The sequence below is a fragment of the Triticum aestivum genome, chromosome 4A, assembly GCF_018294505.1.
Source record: "Triticum aestivum cultivar Chinese Spring chromosome 4A, IWGSC CS RefSeq v2.1, whole genome shotgun sequence".
NCBI classification, from domain to species: domain Eukaryota; kingdom Viridiplantae; phylum Streptophyta; class Magnoliopsida; order Poales; family Poaceae; genus Triticum; species Triticum aestivum.
The window spans coordinates 78,097,378-78,120,471 of NC_057803.1; the positions used below are offsets into that span (position 1 = coordinate 78,097,378).

Genomic DNA, 23,094 nt, shown 5'->3' on the forward strand with positions numbered 1-23,094 from the left:
TGGACCGGATGTGGAACTTTTCATTGCAGCTTCTTGTAAATGATAATAATCCCCTTGTTATAAGTTCGTCCTATATCTATGTTTGGTCCTTTGCAATCATGGTTCCGACCATATTTTCTCCTTAATACCATTTCTCGGACAAGTTGAAGTACTTGTCTTGTGCAGATCATTGCACTTGTCCAACCTTTACTTTGATCTACTGTCGAGTATTACACTATGATATCTTGATAATGTCATGGTACTGCATAACTTCTTATGGGTTCTTCATCAAATGTTATTTATCCCCGAATCCAATTTTTCTTGGGTTCTGGGTTGTCATCAACCGAGAACACCGAATAGTGAATCGAGTCTGTACTCCGATTCAATAACTCTTAAGTAATTTTCGTTGCCTACGAATTTAATAACCCTTCAAGTCATTCCTAGCCTGATTGGCCAGATCATTACCGTGCAAAAAATTAACTGTGCTACCTGGTCCTTCTTCCCGGAGCAAAATTTTCGATGATGAGCTAAGCTTATGTCGATCTTCCTCGTCATATCACTTCTCCTTGAACTACGAGCTTGATTCCGAGTTTGTGTCGTACCTTGGGTTCCAATAACCTTTGGCTTCATCATTCCTTTGACTTGATGTCATCACCGATTGATTACATCTTCATGAAATCTCTCGACAAATGTGTCTTGATCATCATCCGCCTTCTAAGCTCTTCCAAGATGTCAATTGAATTCATGGCTAGAAATACCATCCCTGCCCCTCGATGATTTGTGATATCATCGATGACATCTTGACTTTTGCCAACACAGACTGGTATTGTTTCTCGGTATGTCTTGAGATCTTCGAACCCAATCTTTACTTGACACCATATCATTGCTGCATCGAAGCATGACTGTGGTATTCCGAATATCAACAAGAACATTGGAAGCATAATACAAAATGTTTCTCGTTCAATTACCCTAATATCATTGTATGGGTAATATCATGATTCTCCCCTCTTCCCATTATCTAAATGCTTTTGAACTTGCTGGCCTATCATGTATATCCTGCTCCGCTTTTCCTTGGGAAGGATATATCCCTGAATTATGTGGTTAAAACACATTTTCCTTTCCATTGTTCTGTTTAATCTAATGATCACCTTTTCCTTTCCATTGTTTTGTTCAACCTTACTGGTGATCATTATGATCTAAGCAGTAATATTCTCCTCCCTTTGTAAACACCTTGGTGTACAACCGTGTCAGTAAGACCCTGTTGCTTTTGTTGACGGCATTCCGGTAACAACCGATGGCTGAGAACTTTGCCTATTGGTCCGCCTCGTTTCAACGAGCAGGAAAATGGTTCTCTTCGTCCCTCGCCCTTGGTACCGATGTTGTTGTCGACATAACCGACAGACTAACCTCTGACATGCCTTGGTTACATGACCATGCAAGATGTCAACGGCCTTTCTACTTTTAACCCACATGGTGGGCCCATAACCCACAGTTACCCAGGATCGAAACCTGACTCTCCTGTAACCCTGGTTTCCAAGGTTATTCCTCGCGCTTGACTCCATATGCATCCACAGGCCACCTTCCTAGAGATGACCTATTCTAGTATCAGATCCAACAATTATCCCGTTGCTTGAAACCCCTTTCACCTTCTGACTAGGCATTGAACGATTATCTGACTGCTTGAAACTTCTTATTGTACCTTCCAACTTTACTCTCGATGTGTTTTATTTGTTCAACTCAAGAGGTACTCATATGCTCATTCATGGGTTAATCCCAGATTATTACCCTTATAGCATTCTGTCGTTGCCAATCTGCCCCGTAACCTATTCGTAAATACAATGAAGATCCCGAAGAAAGGATGCCGACTTCATCATGATGACCTGAAGCAGAGAAATGAAGACATCAATGTATTGGACCGGTCTCTTCGAGAAGAGCAAGCCAGAATGAGAAGACCCGCTAGATTCGTTACCAAACCTTCCCCCTTCCAATACCTCTTAAATCTTGGGACGGGATTTCTTATAGTGGAGGAGAATTGTGACACCCGGATAATTAAGCTACAGTAACCCTCTGCTAATGATGCCACGTCACCTCGATTACTGGTGCTAACCTTGCGTTAGTTTGAAAACGATTCGAATTCAAATTCAAAATCAAGCAAGCAACAAAAGTTTTGAAACGCTAAAACAAAAATGTCCTCAAGGTGTCGGATAAATCATAGGTAATCGTGGTGGCGAAACCAAACTCTGAAGAAGTGTTTAAAGGCTCTAAAATAATTATGACAGTATCAAAAACAATTAATTACATGCCTTTTACAATTAACAAAATACTAAACTATTTTATTGGGGTCCATAGTTAATGTGGCAGTAGTATATTTAGATACACTAAATTAGAAACTACTTTTATCTTTTAGATTTGAAAATAAATTAAAGGCTAAAAGAAAACATGATAGGAGAAATAAATAAGCAGAAAAGAAAATAAAGAAAAAGGAAAATATCAAAAAAAGAACACCCCCCCTCGCTGGGCCATGGCCCAGATGGCCTCGGTGCCAAACAGGCCGGCCAGCCGGCGCCTACATCACCCATGGGGCGACCGAACCATAAATTCCCTCCGCAGTCGCCCCACTCCCCACTCCCCTCGCCCCCACACACCCCCACTCCCCCCGCTGGATCTGGATCGAGGCAACCGTGCCCCGACCCCATCGACGCCCCTCGCCGGACCGCTCCCCCCCGCCAGACTGCCTCCCATCGCCCGGTCGTCTTCGCCCTCCTCCTCACCCCCCGTTGCCCCTGACCCTACAACCCCCGTGAGGAAACCCCCCTCCTCCTCCCTTCTCTTCCATCTCTGACTCTGCGCCCGTGGCGTCCTCGCCCGCGACGACCGCGCCTCCGCGCGCGCGCGCCCGCGCCTCCGACCACGTCGCTGCGCCGTTCTGCCGCCCGCACGCTGCTCCGCTCGCGCTCGTGGCTCCATGGCCGCACCCCCTCGCCATCGACCCCGCGTGTCCTCGCCACCGCAGCCTGCCGCTACCACTTCCCTGCAGCTGCTCGCCGCTCCCGCGCGCGCTCCGAGCGCTTCCCGCCCAGCACCTACAGCCGCCAGCCTCTCCCTACCGGACCGGCCCCCGTCGCGCCCCATGCCGTGCTCGCCGCGACCTCCATCCCCCGCATGCTCTGCATAGCTCCGGCCGCGCCTCCACGCACGTGCCTGTGCCCCTACCCCCGCAGCGCCCTCGCGCGTGCATGCCGCCGGCCTCACCTTGCTCGCCTCCACCATGCCCACTCTCTGCCGGACCCACGCTCGCCTTCCTCACTGGCCCAGCGAGCGCACACCCCTGCTCCCCTGCCATTGCGCGCGCCCGCACGCTCGCCGGCCAGCAGCGCCACCGCTGCCGTCTCGCCCACTCACTGGTGTCGTAGTCGGCATCCGGCACGTCCGCAACCGCCCGACGCTCCTCCCGTCCTTCCCGCTCCGGCCACTGGCAACCGGCCTCGCCGCGGTCGCGGCTCCCTCGCTGGACGCTCGTTGCCGCCCGAACGTCCTCCTGTGGCCGCCCGCGCATCGCCACGGCCTCGCCCCGCTGCCTCGCGAGCGGGCTCGACCCCGTACGGGTTGCGCCCGCTGCCCGCCTGCCCGTCGCCCGCTATTGGCCCCTATGCCTATGACAAGGGGCCCCACGCCCCTGGAATGATTTTAAAAAAAGGATTTAAATATATATAATAAATAATAATTAAAGAATTAATTAACTTAATTAATCATGTTTAATTAAACAAATTAAACATTAGTTAGCTAATTAAGTAATTAAGTAGTCACTGACTACTGGGGCCCACCCCTAATTAATCCTGGTTAGGCTAATTAATATTGGTTAATTAAAATGAGTCGCTGATAGGTGGGACCCACCTGTCAGGTTGACCAGGTCAACGGTCAACAATGACTGATGATGTCATGCTGACGTCAGCGAGTGCTATTCTGGATAATGTTGATTTAATTAATTAAATAAATCCTAAAAATTATTTAAATCTTTTAAAATTAATATAAAATAAACCGTAACTCGGATGAAAAAACTTTGTACATGGAAGTTGCTCAGAACGATGAGACGAATCCGGATACGCAGCCCGTTCGTCCGCCACGCATCCCTAGCATAGCGAACACGCAACTTTTCCCCTCCGGTTCATCTGTCCGAAAACGCGAAACACCGCGAATACTTTCCTAGATGTTTTCTGCCTTCATCGGTACCACCTCGTACTGCGTTAGGGCACACCTAGCATCACGCTTTGTCATGTCATGCATCGTCCTGCATTTGTTTGCATTATATTTATTGTTTCTTCCCCCTCTTCTCTCGCTAGACACCGAGACCGACGCCGTTGCTACCCAGTACGACTACGGTGTTGACGACCCCTCTCTCTTGCCAGAGCAACCAGGCAAGCCCCCCCCCCTTGATCACCAGATATCGCCTACTCTTCTCTATACTGCTTGCATTAGAGTAGTGTAGCATGTTACTGCTTTCCGTTAATCCTATCCTGATGCATAGCCTGTCCTTGCTACTACTGTTGATACCTTACCTGCAATCCTAATGCTTAGTATAGGATGCTAGTTTATCATCAGTGGCCCTACATTCTTGTCCGTCTGCCATGCTATACTGTCGGGCCGTGATCACTCGGGAGGTCATCACGGGTATATAATATATACTTTATACATGATACATGTGATGCCTAAAGTCGGGTGGGCTCGAGGAGTACCCGCGGTTGATTCACGAATTGGGGGCTGGAAGGACATACTTTCCCGACGGCCCTCTGTGTGGATCTTTGTGGCGAAGCGACAGGGCAGGTTGAGACCACCTAGGAGAGAGGTGGGCCTGGCCCTGGTCAGCGTTTGCGGTTATTTCAAAATACACGCTTAACGAGATCTTGGTATTTGATCTGAGTCTGGCTACTGGCCTATACGCACTAACCATCTACGCGGGGATAGTTATGGGCACTCGACGTCATGGTATCAGACGAAGCCTTCGTGACGTCAGCGACCGAGCGGCGCACGCCGAGTTGGACTGGAACGCCTGCTCTTGTATATGGGAGGCTAGGTCTGCTCACCGGCCGCGTACGCAACGTGCAGGTGTGCAATGGGCGATGGGCCCAGACCCCTGCGCCATAGGATTTAGCCCGGCGTGCTGACCTCTCTGTTGTGCCTAGGTAGGGCTGCGACGTGTTGATCTTCCGAGGCCGGGCATGACCCAGAAAAGTGTGTCCGGACAAAGGGGATCGAGCGTGTTGGGAAATGTGGTGCACCCCTGCAGGGAAGTTAATCTATTCGAATAACCGTGATCTTCAGTAACAGGACGACTTGGAGTTGTACCTTGAACTTATGACAACTAAAACCGGATACTTAATAAAACACACCCTTCCAAGTGCCAGATACAACCGGTGATCGCTCTCTCACAGGGCGACGAGGGGAGGATCATAGGTTAGGATTATGCAATGCGATGCTACTTGGTGAACTTACCATCTACTCTCTTCTCCTGCTACAAGATGGAGGTTACCAGAAGCGTAGTCTTGGAAAGGACTAGCTATCCCCCTCTTATTCCGGCATTCTGCAGTTCAGTCTACATATGATATCCTTAATCCATTTGATACCAATGCATACATATGTAGTGTAGCTCCTTGCTTGCGAGTATTTTGGATGAGTACTCATGGTTGCTTTGCTCCCTCTTTTCCCCCTTTCTGTACCTGATTGCTGCGACCAGACGTTGGAGCCCAGGAGCCAGACGCCACCGTCAACGACTACTACTATTCAGGAGGTGCCTACTACTACGTGCAGCCCACTGACGACGACCAGGAGTAGTTTAGGAGGATCCCAGGCAGGAGGCTGCGCCTCTTTCGATCTGTATCCCAATTTTTGCTAGCCTTCTTAAGGCAAACTTGTTTAACTTATGTCTGTACTCAGATATTGTTGCTTCTGCTGACTCGTCTATGATCGAGCTCTTGTATTCGAGCCCTCGAGGCCCCTGGCTTGTAATATGATGCTTGTATGACTTATTTTATTTGTAGAGTTGTGTTGTGATATCTTCCCGTGAGTCCCTGATCTTGATCGTACACGTTTGCGTGTATGATTAGTGTACGATTGAATCGGGGGCGTCACATTGTGCTTGAAAGCTACTAGGGCCTCCGCATCCGGACAGTCGACGATTTTTTTTTTCTTTGTTAGGAACCGTGTCCAGAATTGCCTGCCCGATTCCTCTGGCTGCTGAATTATATGGCTTAGGTCATCGGCGTCTGGTGGTCGCACGTAAGTGCCCAGAAAGTTGTCGAGGAATGCGGCTTCCAGATCTTCCCAACAGCCAATGGACTCTGCTGGCAAGCTGTTGAGCCAATGCCGAGCTGGTCCTTTTAGTTTGAGTGGGAGGTATTTGATTGCGTGTAGGTCATCACCGCGGGCCATGTGGATGTGCAGGAGGAAATCCTTGATCCATACCACGGGATCTGTCGTGTCATCGTATGATTGTATATTTACGGGTTTGAAACCCTCTGAGATTTGATGATCCATTACTTCGTCTGTGAAGCATAGGGGGTGTGCGGCGCCTCTGTACTGGGATATGTTGCGACGCAGCTTGAATGCGTCTTGCCCGCTGTGTTCGGCCCGACCGGTCTTACTTTTACTGTATCCGGCGTGACGATTGTCGTCTCGCATAGTGGCGCGCCCTCGTGATCCATAGATCGATCTTGCATATTTTACTTTGTCCTCCAATACGTCTCGCAGGTCTGGCGTATTTCCCCATGCCTTTTTATGAATGGCGTCGGGGTGCAGGATGAGCTTTTGGCTGGAATGCCTCTCTATCGCGGCCACGAGGTGACCGATCAGCCGCGTCATACGCTTCTTCCTCCAGTCGAGGTAGCAACCTGCATTTTGGGTAACTCTTGGAGGGGCATTCGAGTTTATATTCCTCGGCCGCGAGGACTTCAGTCCATCTGTCAGCTAGCAGATCTTGATCAGCTTGAAGTTGCTGCTGCTTTTTATTAAGGCTATTTGCCGTGGCTATAAGCCGGTGCTTGAAGCTCTCTTGTTCGACGGGATCCTTTGGCACGACGAATTCGGCATCGTCGAGGCTTGCCTCCTCTTCGGAGGGGGCATGTAATTATCGTCCTCCACCTCTCCATCTTCCTCTCTCTCTGGAGGGCTGGCCTTTCCATCCTCCTATCCTAGATCGTGCTAGAGGGGATTGTTGCCATCTTCGGCACTATCCGGAGTGTTATTATCTCCTGTGCCGGTATCACCACTTTTGCTTTGGCGGGACTTAGAGAGACGCCGCTGACGTTGGCGCTTGGGTTGCTTTTTGGAGGGGTCATCCTCCACTGTCTCGTCGCCATTACCTTCTTTGGGTGTGTCCACCATGTATATATCGTATGATGAGGTGGCTGTCCAATGCCCTGTGGGCTGTGGTTCCTCTTTGTCTCCAGCACCGTCGTCCATACCGTTGATGTCTTCGGAGTCGAAGTTGAGCATGTCGATTAAGTCATCGATAGTGGCTACTAAGTGGGTGGTGAGTGGGCAGCGAATTTCTTCGTCATCCGCATCCCAATCCTGCCGGACATAGTTCGGCCAGGATCCTCCTGACAAGGAGAGAGACCTTAATGAGTTCAGTATGTCGCCAAAGGGCGAGTGCTGAAAAATATCCGCGGAGGTAAACTCCATGATCGGCTCCCAATCGGATTCGCTAGGAACGGGCGCAGGCGGTTTGGAGTCCGTGGCCGGAGAAGGATCCGACAGTCTGACAACACGGCTCTCGTGCAGGGTAAGGTCGATGTTCGGCTCGATCGCCACTGAGGGTAAGGCCTCCGTGGCAGGGTCTATCCACCAGTCCATGGACGGCGCAACTGGCTTTGAATTGAGGGTCGGAGCGGCTGTCGGTGCGATCTCCCGGACGCTGTCTGATGGTAGAGCTAAATCGTACTCATCGTGACCGTGTAACGCACAAGGCAGAGGCTCGAATCCATCGAAGATCAAGTCTCCGCGGATATCGGTTGTGTAGTTTAAGCTTCCAAACCTGACCAAGTGGCTAGGGGCGTAACTTTCGATCTGCTCTAGATGGCCAAGCGAGTTGGCCCACAGTGCGAAGCCGCCGAATACAAAAATCTGTCTGGGGAGAAAAGTCTCACCCTAGACCGCATCGCTAACGATGACCGAAGGATCCATCAAGCCTAACGGCGACGACACAGAGGAACTCTCAATGAAAGCATCAATGTCGGTGTCAAAACCGGCGGATCTCGAGTAGGGGGTCCCGAACTGTGCATCTAAGGCGGATGGTAACAGGAGGCAGGGGACATGATGTTTTACCCAGGTTCGGGCCCTCTTAATGGAGGAAAAACCCTATGTCCTGCTTGATTAATATTGATGATATGGGTAGTACAAGAGTAGATCTACCACGAGATCAGAGAGGCTAAACCCTAGAAGCTAGCCTATGGTATGATTGTATGTTATTCTATGGACTAAAACCCTCCGGTTTATATAGACACCGGAAAGGGCTAGGGTTACACAAGGTCGGTTACAAAGGAGGAGATATACATATCCGTATTGCCTAGCTTGCCTTCCACGCCAAGTAGAGTCCCATCCGGACACGGGACGAAGTCTTCAATCTTGTATCTTCATAGTCCAACAGTCCGGCCAAAGGATATAATCCGGCTGTCCGGAGACCCCCTAATCCAGACTCCCTCAGGCCCCCTCTCCCATTCTCTTCTGGTGGTGCCGGAACGCTATCGTGGCCATCATCATCATCATCATCGTGATCTACTCCAACACCTCCACCATCTTCACCAACATCTCCATCACCTTCCCCCCCCCCCTCTATCTACAGCGGTCCACTCTCCCGTAACATGTTGTACCCTCTACTTGAACATGGTGCTTTATGCTTCATATTATTATCCAATGATGTGTTGCCATCCTATGATGTCTGAGTAGATTTTCGTTGTCCTATCGGTGGTTGATGAATTGCTATGATTGATTTAATTTGCTTGCGGTTATGTTGTTGTCCTTTGGTGCCCATCATATGAGTGCGCGCGTGGATCACACCATAGGGTTAGTTGTATGTTGATAGGACTATGTATTGGAGGGCAAGAGTGACAGAAGCTTCAACCTAGCATAGAAATTGATGCATACGGGATTGAAGGGGGCCAATACATCTTAATGCTATGGTTGGGTTTTACCTTAAAGAATGTTAGTAGTTGCGGATGCTTGCTAATAGTTCCAATCATAAGTGCATAGAATTCCAAGTCAGGGATGACATGCTAGCAGTGGCCTCTCCCACATAATACTTGCTATCGGTCTAGTAAAGTAGTCAATTGCTTAAGGGGCAATTTCGCAACTTCTACCACCACTTTTCCACACTCGCTATATTTATTTTATTGCTTCTTTACTTACAACAGCCCCTACTTTTTATTTATGTAATCTTTATTATCTTGCAAGCCTATCCAACAACACCTACAAAGTACTTCTAGTTTCATGCTTGTTCTAGGTAAAGCGAATATCAAGCGTGCGTAGAGTTGTATCGGTGGTCGATAGAACTTGAGGGAATATTTGTTCTGCCTTTAACTCCTCGTTGGGTTCGACACTCTTACTTATCGAAAACTGTTGTGATCCCCTATACTTGTGGGTTATCAGTAAGTAAACGGACTCTGAAAAATCCGCAAAAATATTTTTTGTCAGTTTTGGAATAAAACAAAAATTAGGAAAATAAGAAACTACCATGAAGTGCACCCTGGTGGGCACAAGACACCAGGGCGCGCCTAGTAGCCAGGCTCGCCTAGGTGGGTTGTGCCCACCTCGGGTACCTTCCAAACTCCGTTTTTCTACAGCTTGATTCTTTCTCAAGATAAAAAAATCTTTATATACCCCCCCCAACCTATTAGCCACCGTATCGCGGAGAAATCTTTTGTTTCCTTTGCCTTGTTGTTTTCTGTAAAATCCCATCTACCATGGCTGCTTCAAGCTCCTCCAAGGACAAGTTCGTCAAGAACGTCATCAACCCTTATGTGGGAGGTGGTGCAGCACCTTCAGGTCATGCAGATGCATGAGGGGGTGCTTCACATCCGCAATGTGCAAGGTCCCGAGCGGACGCGAACCATGGAGGCCATGCTTGAAGCTATGGAGCAGGAGGTTTCCGGTGCAAGGGGATGGTGGAGCGTGGACTCAATTCCAATCACCTCATGATCACGGACTTCACCTGTGATCTCAAGGTGGATGGCAAATCCATGAAGGACATCGCCTTTACCCTCAACGACCAAATCAACTTCCTCCAAAGCCAGATCTACAATCTACAAAACCAAGTCTTTGAATATGAGGCAAGGTTTAAAGGTATGAGTTTGGCTGCCAGTTTGCAGGACCCGTGAGACTCATTCTTCCTCCTATGATGGTGGATCTCTGCCATGGAAACCCAAGGGCAAGATCACCTCTACTTCATCACCACCACCTTCTTCATCACCAAAATAAAATTGAGTATCGGGTATGGGCACTCCCCTTGGCTTCCGCCAAGCTTGGGGGAGGTGCCCCGGTATCGTATCACCCCACTACCTTTTGCCTTTACTTATTTTAGTTTGATCCATAGTTATCTTTTACTTTAGATGAATAAAAGTTTAGTTCGATCCTTTCTTTTCGAGAGTTTGCTTAGTGATCTATCCTTGTAATCGTGTGTGAGATATATAATAAAGTTTAGTTTGAGTTTTTGCTTTCTTTACTTCCATGTTCCAATAAAAAGAAAGGAAATAAATGAAAAAGATCATATACTAATCTTATGGTAGGTGATGACACCACATAAGGAAAAGTATAAGTAGAAAATTTTGTTACAGATTGACAAACATAGTATTGGTCAATGATGCAACTCATGAAAGAATTAATAAGGGAAGAGAAGATTCACATATAAATACACTATCCTAGAAATCTTTTGTGATTGTGAGCCCCCATCAAAATATTATATGCCAAAATTGTTGACGTTGGACAAGGAAGACAACTTAATGATTTATGTTTGTTCATATTCACATAGAAGTTATATTGTCATAGATCCTTCAACATGTGATGCTTGCCCCCTATCTTTGCTAGCCAAAAATTCCGGATTAAGTAGAGATACTACTTGTGCATCCAAAAACCCTTAAACCCAAATCTTATTTTCAAGTGTACACCATACCTACCTAAGGATTGAGTCAGATCCTTCAAGTAAGTTTTCGTCGGTGCAATAAGGCAATGAAAATTGCTTCTAAAAGTGTGAGATCATTTAGTGTAAGAGAAAATTGAGCATTGTACGAACTTGTGATGGTGAAGAATAAAAGCAACAGACTGCATAATAAAGTTTGCCATCACAAGGGTCAATCCAACGGGACGTTCTTTTGCACTAAGGGGTTGAGCATACAAACAAATAAGCGCATGTCAACCTCTGCTTCTCTCTGCGAAGGGCCTATCTTTTACTTTTATGTATTTACTTCTATGCAAGAGTCAAAGTTTTCTCTCTAATCCCTTTTATTTTTCTTCTTTGGCAAGCATCATGTGGTGAGGAAACATCTAGGCACATATGTCCAGTTGAATATGGGTGGCATAAGTTATTATTGTTGACATCACCCTTGAGGTGAATACGTTGGGAGGCGAAACTATAAGCCCCTATATTTCTATGTGCGTGGTTGAAACGTTTTGCTCATGTGTCCGTGGTGAGTGTTAGCAATCATAAAAGACTAAATGATGGTTGAGTATGTGGACTTGCTTAAAGGCTCCGATACGTGACCCTTCCTGAAAAGATGATGAATTGTAGTTGCAAAGTTGATTGAGAACATAGTTTGTTGGTTTCTAATAGAGTTTATGCTTTATACTTCGACAGTGTGATGAATTGTTACTTATTCATGAGAAGTCTATGATAAAAGTTCTATGACAAAAGTTTTATGTTAAAGTTTGTTGTTGTTATAATAATCAACATGATACTTCTATGTCTGTATTTTGTTTTTATCGACACCTCTCTCTCTAAGCATGTGGACATGTTTTTAGATTTTGGTTTTCACTTGAGGACAAGCGAGGTCTAAGCTTGGGGGAGTTGATACATCCATTTTGCATCATGTTTTCTTACTGTTATTTATGATGTTTTTATGCATAATATTGCTTTTCAGAGTAATTCTAATGCCTTTTCTCTCATAATATGCAAGGTACACACAAAGAGGGAGAATTCCGGCAGCTGCAAATCTGGACCTGGAAAAGCTATGCCAGGTTATCTATTCTGCACAACTCCAAACAAGTTGAAACTTTATGGAGATTTTTTATAAAATATATGAGGAATATTGGAGCCAATAAGTACCAGAGGGGGGCCACCAGGTGGGCACAACCCACCTGGGCGCGGGTTGTACTCACCCAGGCCCACCTCTGGTGCCCATCTTCTGGTATATAAGTCATTTTGACCTAGAAAAAAGAAGGAGAGGACTTTCGGGGTGGAGCGCCGCCGTCTCGAGGCAGAACTTTGGCAGGAGCACTTTTGCCCTCCGGCGGAGCGATTCCGTCGGGGGAACTTCCCTCCTGGAGGGGGAAATCATCATCATCATCACCAACAACTCTCCCATCTTGGGGAGGGCAATCTCCATCAACATCTTCAACAGCACCATCTCATCTCAAACCCTAATTCATCTCTTGTGTTCAATCTTGTTACCGGAACTATACATTGGTGCTTGTGGGTGACTAGTAGTGTTGATTACATCTTGTAGTTGATTACTATATGGTTTATTTGATGGAAGATTATATGTTCAGATCCATTATGCTATTTAATACCCCTCTGATCTTGAGCATGTTTATCACTTGTGAGTAGTTACTTTTGTTCTTGAGGTCACGGGTGATAACCCACAAGTATAGGGATCATATGTAGCCTTTTTCGATAAATAAGAGTGTCGAACCCAATGAGGAGCTAAAGGTAGAACAAATATTCCCTCAAGTTCTATCGACCACCGATACAACTCTACACACATTTGACGTTTGCTTTACCGAAAACAAGTATGAAACTAGTTTGTAGGAGTGATGCTAGAACTACTTTGCAAGAATAAAACTAGAAGTACTTTTGCAAGATAATAAAAGTTAGGTGTTTAGAAAAAGGGTTTGTGTCAACAAGAAAGTTATTTGTCCCTAGGCAATCGATAACAAGTACCAGTAATCATTCTTGTAATTCTATATGAGGGAGAGGCATGAGCTAACATACTTTCTCTACTTGGATCATATGCACTTATGATTGGAACTTTAGCAAGCATCCGCAAATACTAAAGATCATTAAGGTCGTGAAACCCAACCATAGCATTAAGTATCAAGTCTTTTTTATCCCATACGCCATAGCCCACCTACTCGGGTTTAAGCTTCTATCACTCTTGCAACCCACCATAAGCGAACCATGAACATATTGCAACACCCTACAGCGGGGGCCCCTCACGTTCGCCCGAGAACGGAGGGCACCATAGGACAACACCATAAATAAAATATACAATCATACCAACCAAGATCACGATTAACCCACATGACAGAACAGATCTACTCAAACATCATAGGATAACCATAGATCATTGGAAAATAATATATGGAGTTGAGCACCATGTTTAAGTAGAGATTACATCGGGGAGAAGAGGTGTTACACCGTTGCATAGAGGAAGAGAAAGTTGGTGTTGACGGTAGCAAGATTGTTGATGTAGATCGTCGTCCCGATCGTTGCCCCGACGGCACTCCGACGCCACCGGAAGCGAGGGGGGAGAGCCCCCTCCTTCTTCTTCTTCCTTGGCCTCCCCTCTAGATGGGAGGAGAATTCCCCCTTTGGTCCATGGCCTCCATGGCGGTGGAGGGGCGGAATCCCCTCCGAGATTGGATCTCCCTCACTGCTCTCTTCTGTTTCGCGTTCCTCGGATCCGGCCCTTCACGGTTTCTTAAATTCCCGGAGATCGTAACTCCGATTGCGCTGAAATTTTTACACGATTTTTTTCATAAATTATCTTTCTTGCGCCAGAAGAAGGGCCCCAACCGACCTTTGAGGAGGGCACAAGACACCTGGGCGCGCCATGGGGTGCCTGGCGCGCCCTGGTGGGTTGTGGGCATTGTGGGCCCCCGTTTGCATTGATTCCACCTCCAAGAAAACACATATATTCTAAAATAATTCTCCGTAAATTTTTATCGTGTTTGGACTTCGTTTGATATGAATTTTCCGCGAAACAAAAACAAAAACAAGCAACAAACATGAACTGGCACTGGGCACTGAATAAGTAAGTTAGTCCAAATAAATCATATAAAAAGTTGCCAAAAGTATGTAAAAGTTGAATAATATTGGCATGAAACAATCAAAAATTATAGATATGACGGAGAAGTACCAACGGGAGAAATCATGGCGCAAGTAATCATGTGAACTTGATATGTGTTCGATATTTTGATAGTACGTACGTTGTGATTCCCTTAGTGGTGTCATGTGAACGTCGACTACATGACACTTCATCATATTTGGGCCTAAGGGAATGCATTGTGGAGTAGTTATTAGATGATGGGTTGCGAGAGTGACAGAAGATTAAACCCTAGTTTATACGTTATTCCGTAAGGGACCGATTGGATCCAAAAGTTTAATGATATGGTTTTATCCTTAATACTTTTCTCATAGTTGCGGATGCTTGCGGGGGGGGGGGGGGGGGGGGGTTAATCATAAGTATGAGGTTTGTTCAAGTAAGAACAACACTTAAGCACCGGTCCATCCATATATCAAATTATCAAAGTAGCGAACACGAATCGAATCAACATGATGAAAGTGACTAGATGAAATTCCCGTGTACCCTCAAGAACGCTTTGCTTATTATAAGAGATCGTTTTGGCCCGTCCTTTGCCTCAAAAGGATTGAGCTACCTTGCTGCACTTTTGTTACTATTATCATTACTTGCTCGTTACAAAATACCTTGTTATCAAACTATCCTGTTGTTTACAATTTCAGCACTTGCAGACATTACCTTGCTGAAACCACTTGTCATTTTATTCTGCTCCTCGTCGGATTCGACACTCTTACTTATCAAAAAGAGCTACAATTGATCTCCTATACTTGTGGGCCATCAAGGTCGTCGTTTGGCGTCGTGGTGGCGTCGATGGCGGAGGACCTACCAAGATTGTCACCTCAATTTGCTCTGAAAATGGACCAGTGAAAGATGACGGCAACGACACATGTGAGTGCGTCGGATCGGTTTGACACAAGAGATGCAAGCTAGGCCGCATACCCAGATCTTTCATCTAAGCCTAACATCTAAAGCCGGAGGCCCCGACCGTGAATAATCAATAAAATGACCGCATGCATCTCCCAGATGCAAAGGCCGGGGGTCATCCTCCTTTTTTAAGAAAAAACAAGAACATTTTTTGCATGCATGTAACCTTTGTGATGGTGGTAAAGTATGGCAACATGCCGTTCTGTGTATGTAGCAGAACATACACGAGCTTACAACATAGCCTAATAATGAGTTGTGGAACGTCAACAAAGATATGGTTCTGATGGGGATTCCTTCCGTTATCTAGGATTTCATAGGACGTGAGATATAGTTCTGATGGGGATTTCGTTTTGTTATCTAGAATTTGAGAGGAAGTGGACTAGGGAAGAGTCACAGAGTCGCTGGCTTGTTCGTGAGATGAGAACGGAAAGTGACAAGCAAGAAAGAGGTAGTGCAAACGTGGACGAGGGAGCACCTGTTTGACGAGAAAGTATCCGCTGATTGACAGCCAGTGGCGGAGCTTAGTGTAAGGCTGAGGGGGCCGTGGCCCCCCAGCATTAGGCAAAATTGTGAAGAAAAATTACTGTGCAGGAATTAGATAAGGAAAAGATCAATCTTTGCCCTTTTAATTGTTCATGTTTTGGCTTTTGGTCCCTCCTGAGATTCCTGCCTAGCCCCGCCACTGTTGACAGGAGATACATTAGTTTCCCTGCTTGACATGGCAATCGGTGGATCAGTAGGCCATGGGTGGTCATTCATATTAGGGATAAATACATTTTTTGTCGTCGTACTCTTGCGATAGTATAGAAATCATCCTTCAACTCCGAAAACACCAAAACTCGGTCCCTCTACTATTTAAACCGGATACTTTTCATCCCTCGCGACACTTAAAGTGGTTTTTGGTACAACGTGTACCCGGTTTTGACTAAAATCGTCCATGTGACCTGGTTTTGATTGAAAATGTGACCGTAAATGTGCAGTCTAGTTCATCATTTACAGTAAATGTCACAGTAAATGCGCAGTAATATTTCGGATGTCTGCCTCAAGTTCAAATGTGACAGTAAATGTGCAGTCTAGTTGTTCATTTACAGTCGATGTTACATCTGGTGCTGCAAGTTTTCAAGTTGGAGGAAATAAAAGAGCAAAGAAAGCCCCAGCAAAACTACTGAACTAGTGTACTTGTACTCATGTTTGTGGTTATCCCTTGTGGTTATGTCAGAATTCATGTTTGTGGTTGCTTGTAGTATTTCTCACTTACTTTGTCAGACTTTGAGAATTCCCTTGTGGTTTGCTTGTAAGACTAATCAGTACTTCCTCCGTTTTTATTTACTCTGCATATTAGAGTTGACTGAAGTCAAACTTCGTAAAGTTTGACCAAATTTATAGAAAACAATATAGACATTTATCATAATAAATCTATACGATGTGAAAGTACATTTAATAATAAATCTAATGTTGTTGATTTGTTATTGTATATCTTAATATTTTTGTATATAAACTTGGTCAAAGTTTGTAAAGCTTGACTTTGACCAAAGCTAATATGCGAACTAAATAAAAACGGAGGGAGTACTACTCCCTCCGTCCGGTTAAGAGGGTACATCTAGAAATTTTAGGACAAATTATGGACTTGAGTAAAAAAATCATTGGAAAAATGCAAGCCACCATCTCTCTCCTCTTTAATTACCCAACCCCCAATGAGCTAAGTGCATGTAGAAATTAAGAAGACCATGTGTAGATTGCTATTGGTCTTGATTACCGTGTGATGAGAGAGGAGTGTTGTTTCCTACTTTAAAATGCATTGGGAAGATAGAAGTACACTCTTTTGTGGACAAATTTTGAAGTTAGATGTACACTCTTCACCGGACGGAGGGAGTATGGTTGTGGTTGTCAGACTATGTTTGTCATGCAATCTGTTTGGTTCAGTACTCTGTCCAATCATCTATTAACAAGTGAACAATCTGCAATGCATTCAGTTTACACAATTGTCTAAAATCATGTGAATAATCTGCTATGAATCCCATTCAGTTTATAAAATGGTCTGGAACTGAAACCATCTAGTTAGCATAGAATTTGTTGTTACCAAACTGGACAAACATGCGACTGAAATGCTCCGAGCAAACCCAATTTTCCATAAATAACATAGTTTAGATTACATGCAGGTCAAAACCGGGTCCACGTAATACCGAAACCACTTTAAGGGTCGCCAGGGACGAAAAGTATCCGGTTTAAATAGTTGAGGGATTGAGTTTTAGTTGTTTCAGAGTTGAGGGACGATTTCTATACTATCGCCAGAGTTCGAGGACGAAAAATATACTTATCCCTTCATATTAAGGTAGAGAAAAGATTTTGCTCTTTTGACAGTTATTTAGCTTCAAATTTTACATGCTTGGTCTTTCGGTAGCAAAACTACCAAAATTATGTATCATCTATGGCAAAGTCGGAGTCGCTGGATCAAACACGATAATGGTGATGAAGACGATGCTTATGGGCAGCCTCGTTGATCTTTCTCTTCTCAGCGGGGTGTGTGAATTTGTATTGGTAGTCAGGTTGACAGCTATTATGGGACAACCAGCCTTTGGGCTTGTAATTTCAGTGTTTGCCCAGTTTTGCTTTAATTTACCGGGAAACTCTCTTCTGCTTAATTAATAGATCAAAGCCTAAGGTTTTCTATTAAAAAATGCTTACCGTGATGTGTGTGGTTGTCGGTTCTTGCAGCCCCATGGCAATGGATGTCACTGCTGGACCACTTCAATGTGTATTGATGGAATTGCATGGAAGTGCTTTTTCCGACCCTTTTGTTGAGGAGGTAGAGTTTTTTTAGAAAGATGTAGCGAATTTTGTTGTTCGATACATAGGACCTAATGTCAAACGTGTGGATGTAATTTTTGTTTTTACTTTGTAGTCCTTCCATATGCTCTGAAAATAAAATCATTAGTCACCTCTATATATGTACTACCGAGAATAAACTCTTATCTTGTAATGCGGAGATATGTAGAGTTCATCTTCAGATATGATGCAAAAATTTAGACTTGAGTACAATATTAGTTCTTTAACTGCCGCATAATGTTTGGGATGGACTATGTTACCTCCCACATTGTTAAACCTTCTCCATCTTGCCTACACCAAGACCCCACTACGTGTTCCGATAAATTGAGTGAAAGTGTATATCTTGACCCTGACGTTGCGCTACGAGTCATCAAAGGTGGGAATGTTATACTGATGAAGACCCCAAGAAAGAGGTCGTGGAGACTTTCGAGACGCAAGCATTCGAGACACCCATTGAAGATGATTGTGAACCAATACAACAATTACCTTTTTTGAAGGAGTCACACACTCCTTATGAGCATGAAAAGCTAATGAAGAAACAAGAGGAGAAACAAAGCACATGCACGATTGAAGCTAAGTTGCCACCCGTGAAGAAAGAATAACTTCATATTACAGGCTATGAGATATTGGTTAATGTGTCCTCACCTAAACCGAAGGAGACGCATGTCGATGAGTTTTGGCATGGCCCCCGCTATCTGTCCGATGTGACGAACGTGTCTGAATGTCCCATATACGCTCCACATATGAGCTGCATATGGGGTGTCGAATAGCCCGGACACATAGAATCGATGAGGGGTTTGGTTGGGTGGCAAAAAGGTGACTAGGCTCCAAGTCAAAGACTAATGGTCTCTCTATTTATACACCATAATCATTAGCATCAAGCTTAGTCCGCCACGGTACTACTACAAAAGATAAAAATAAAAACATACGCTCGTATTAATCATGCAATACTCCTGCCAACGCCATAAAACCAAACCAAAGGAATGAACGAAAAATGTACACCACCCCGGGGAGAAAAAGTCAGCTCCACGCTCCTCATCTCCACGTGGATTTGTCGGCGTCGTCGGCTCCGGCCTTCTCGGCCAGAAGCGACGTCCGCGCGTTCGTCGACGGCCGGTGAGCCGCCCGCGGCGATCGGTGCTCCTGCATTGCCCAAAACCAAAACCAAAACGAATGATTCATTCACCTCTGGTCAAGCCTATGTAGGAGTATGATGCATGCATGCTGCCGTTGGGTGATGGAGTGCGTGCGTACCGTGCGGAAGGGGAACTCGTCGCCCTCGAGCATGTGCACGATCTGGCCCATCTTGGGCCGCTTGTGCGCGTCGGAGTCGATGCAGCGGAGGCACACCAGCAGCACCCGGTTGAGCACCCTGGGCGCCGGCGCCGGCACGATGCGCGGGTCCGCCAGGTCCTCCACGCGCCGGCTCCCCACCATCCCCCTGAACCACTCCACCAGGTTCACCTCCCCCGCCGGCCGGTTGTAGTCCACCGGGCTCCTCCCGGAGATGAGCTCCATCAGCAGCACGCCGAAGCTGTAGATGTCGCTGCTCTCGTTCAGCATCCCCGTCGACGCGTACTCCGGGGCCACGTACCTGCACCCACCCCAAAAGAAATAAAATGTTCAGAATCGAGTGATGCAAATATGAGCGGGATGGACTGAACCGGACGCACCCGAACGTGCCCATCACACGGGTCGTCACGTAGCTGGAGCCGGAGCCGAGGACCTTGGCCATGCCGAAGTCAGACACCTTGGGGTTCCATTTCTTGTCCAGGAGGATGTTGCTGGACTTGATGTCCCGGTGCACCACCTTGGGCTCCAGCCCCTCGTGCAAGTACGCGATACTGCAACAAAATTCACAATAGAAGATGGTAACAGAATCAGTGGGTGTCTTCGATCGCGATGTGCGACGAGATAAGCCATATGATTAGTGTGAGCGGGCTTTAAACAGAAACGGAAACGAACCCTTTGGCTGTCCCGATGGCGATCTTGAGACGGATCTCCCATGTCAGCGGGCTGACGGGGCCGACGTCCCCGTGCAGCCACTGCTCCAAGTTGCCGTTCTCAACAAACTCGTACACGAGCATCCTGTGAACACACACACGATGTGATGATGGCGTTAGCTACCACACGCTACTCAGTCCAGCTCAGCTGCCTTTCTGCTTACCGTTTAGGCCCTTCCGCGCAGTAGCCGATGAGGCCGGCGAGGTGCTTGTGCCTCACCCTGCCGATGGCTTCAACCTCCACCTTGAACTCCTGCTCGGCCTGCCCCCTACAAATTACAAAACCAATCCAACATTCAGATCAACATCCCGCTTGTTAATAAGACCATACCACATCTCTGATCACGTGCGCAAAATGTTCTTCAAATCCTCACTGTCCCATTTCAAATCATCTACTCCTAGATTACTTATGGAGTGGGATCTCTGAACGACCTGAAAGATGCTGTTCGTTGGAACCTCAACAGGAAACATTCTGATTTCTGAACCCGTGTGCAGGAAGGAAGGGATATTTACGGCTGCTGCTAACGCATGTGTCGATCCTCAGCGATCCATGTGCGTGCATTTGGTTCACTTCAAAGTTAAAACAACTCCAAAGATGGCACATACTACCACTATATTTCTGATTGGATATTTGTAGGATCAGGAAGAAAAGGAGGAAAGTTCGGTCACCGCTTTACCTTTTCTGTTGCTTTCTCTTTTCTTGAAAGTAAGGGCATCCATGAGATCGGTGCATATGACCGCCGACGGACGGACAATCTCAAGATCTCAACCAACCATGTAGATGGATGGATACATACTAGTACGTGCCATCACAAAAAGAGCCACCTACACCTACTCATATCTCAATCATGTGTAACCGGGGCACAAAGAAAACAAAAGCAATGTTGCCATTCTCTGTAGCATTGACTTAATGCAACGATAGTGCTGTATAACTAGTACAGTACACGGGTTCAATTAATTTGGTTCACAGGAGTATACAGCACAACGGAGACCAACCCTATCAATAATCACACACACACATAATATTATAAAGGGTGTGAGACGCCCTGCATTTTATTTGGCCCTTGAGTCAAATGACATCACAAGATTCTGACGAACTCGGCATAAACGATAATCTTAACAAAGGTGAGATTGTGCACTTCAATTAACAAAAAACATGCTTGCCACAAGTTTATTTTGCCCTTAATAAAGGTTAAAATGACGGCAATCTTAAGCCACAAGTAATACCGCACTTGCTGTGACTAATTACCAACATATGCACGGACTAATGGAGACCAAGCCAGAATTGAGCAGAAATGTACGATGTGGAAGCAAAAGCATCTCTGCAAAAGGACAAATTGGGCCTTTAACTTCACAGAAGCATGCAAGTTCATTTTTGCCCTTTTGCTATGACCAGGCAAGGTATACGAGCAGCAATCTTGAAGCCACGCCAACAGGAGAACTGCAACAACCGCGCTTACCGTGACTAATTACCCAACGCTTGCATTTAGTTCAGGAAAGCACCAAAGGTACATGCACAGTCGAAATCCATGACCACATAGTTGTACAGTACTGCGAGCTTTAACCCATCCACACATTTACTTACCCGAGCTACCGCACATCTACTTATCCTGTAGTTAACTTTCGTTTTGACACCGTTTAATTTGTTAATCTTGAGGTCAACAAATTAAGTGCTGCTTACGTTTCTACCATGTTAGTAGGACGATGCAGAGTGAACAGAGTACTGCAATTCAACGCGGTAACAGTGGCGGGGAGAAAGAGTGCTCACTTGTGATCGAAGAGGTTCTTGACGGCGACCACCTCGCCGCCGGCGAGCACGCCGCGGTACACCGTGCCGTAGCCTCCCTCGCCGACCACGTTCGGCTCGCGGAACCCGCCCGTGGCCGCCTCCAGCTCCTCCAGCTCGTACCACCTCCCCCAGCCCATCTCCACCCCCGGCGCCGCCCCGCCCCCGCTGATCCTCTCCGGCTTCTTCCGCACCGGCGACTCCAGGGAGCTGGCCGCCGCGGACGAGCTGGCCACGTCGGAGGAGCTGGTGCCGACCTCGGCCCCGACCTCGGCGTACTTCTGCTGCTTGGGCGTGGAGGTCGGGAGGAGCGAGCCGGAGGAGAGCGCGTGGTCGACGCGCGAGGACTGCGGCTTGGCCCCGCGCCCGCCCCCGCGCCGGCGCGCCAGGTACGCGGCGATCGACGCGGCCGCGACGACGAGGAGCAGGACGGCGGCGCCCGCGAGCGCGGCCTCGGCGGCGGTGGACAGCCCGAGGAAGGACCTGCCGCTGCCGGAGGCCGCGGGCGGCGGGCCGGCGGCGTCCATCGCTCGCTGCGGTGGGCCTCGGTCGGTGGGCCCGCCCAGGCCCGGCTACACGGAGGGTGGCGACGTAGTGGAGGGTGGTGGTGGTGGTGGCGTTGGAGGGAGGCGGGCGCCGGTGGAGCGTGTCTCTGCGTGCGCCTGCGTTATATGGAGTTATGATGGGTTTTCTTCGCTCCCGCTGACGTTGGTGGACTCGGCGCACCGTGGACCCCGTCCCATTACTGTTTTTTGTTTGCTTGCTTTCGCATTGATTTCTGGAGATCGAGCCATTTAAGTTGATCGGGGACGTGTCAACCGTCTAATGACCCAATGCGGCGTGATGCGAGAGCACATTTCAGGTTGCCAGGCGTGTGATCAGTGAGCTGATATCTCCGCGTTTGTGCAGGCAGCAACAATTTGGAGCGATTTACTGCTGCAACGCGACTGCGGATACCTCTGCATTTGCGTGGGCAGTCGCGATCTGGAGCGATTTATTAGTGCAGTGCTGTTTGGGGCGATGACGGTGTGAGCCGCTGGTCCGGGTCCACGGACGGAGGGCGGGGGTGTTGGGCTTTGCCGTTGGACGGGGAGGCGTGTAGCTTTGTTTTGGTGTGCTCTACGTGAAACGGTCGTTGGGTGGGGCCGGGGAGCGCCTAGATCCGGGCCCACCTTACAGGCGACGCCCCGTGAATGCTGTGCCTCGGTCTATTCGGGCATTTGATTGCGCAGGGGGCGGCCATTTCTCTGAGCATGAGGCTATTTATAGATGTACAGAAACTCTGTATGTACCT

At 47.1% G+C, this 23,094-nt stretch overlaps 1 protein-coding gene across 1 annotated transcript; it reads right to left on the reverse strand.

The window, feature by feature from the left end:
- Window positions 1-18,843: 18,843 nt before the first annotated feature.
- Window positions 18,844-22,438, reverse strand: LOC123085254 (probable receptor-like serine/threonine-protein kinase At4g34500). The gene is made up of 6 exons (XM_044506878.1): window positions 21,783-22,438; window positions 20,179-20,283; window positions 19,977-20,099; window positions 19,685-19,855; window positions 19,266-19,605; window positions 18,844-19,154 (listed from the first exon to the last, which is right to left on the reverse strand). The coding sequence occupies exons 1-6, from the start codon at window positions 22,325-22,327 to the stop codon at window positions 19,047-19,049; spliced, it is 1,392 nt and encodes a 463-aa protein (XP_044362813.1). The 5' UTR covers window positions 22,328-22,438; the 3' UTR covers window positions 18,844-19,046.
- Window positions 22,439-23,094: the final 656 nt, after the last annotated feature.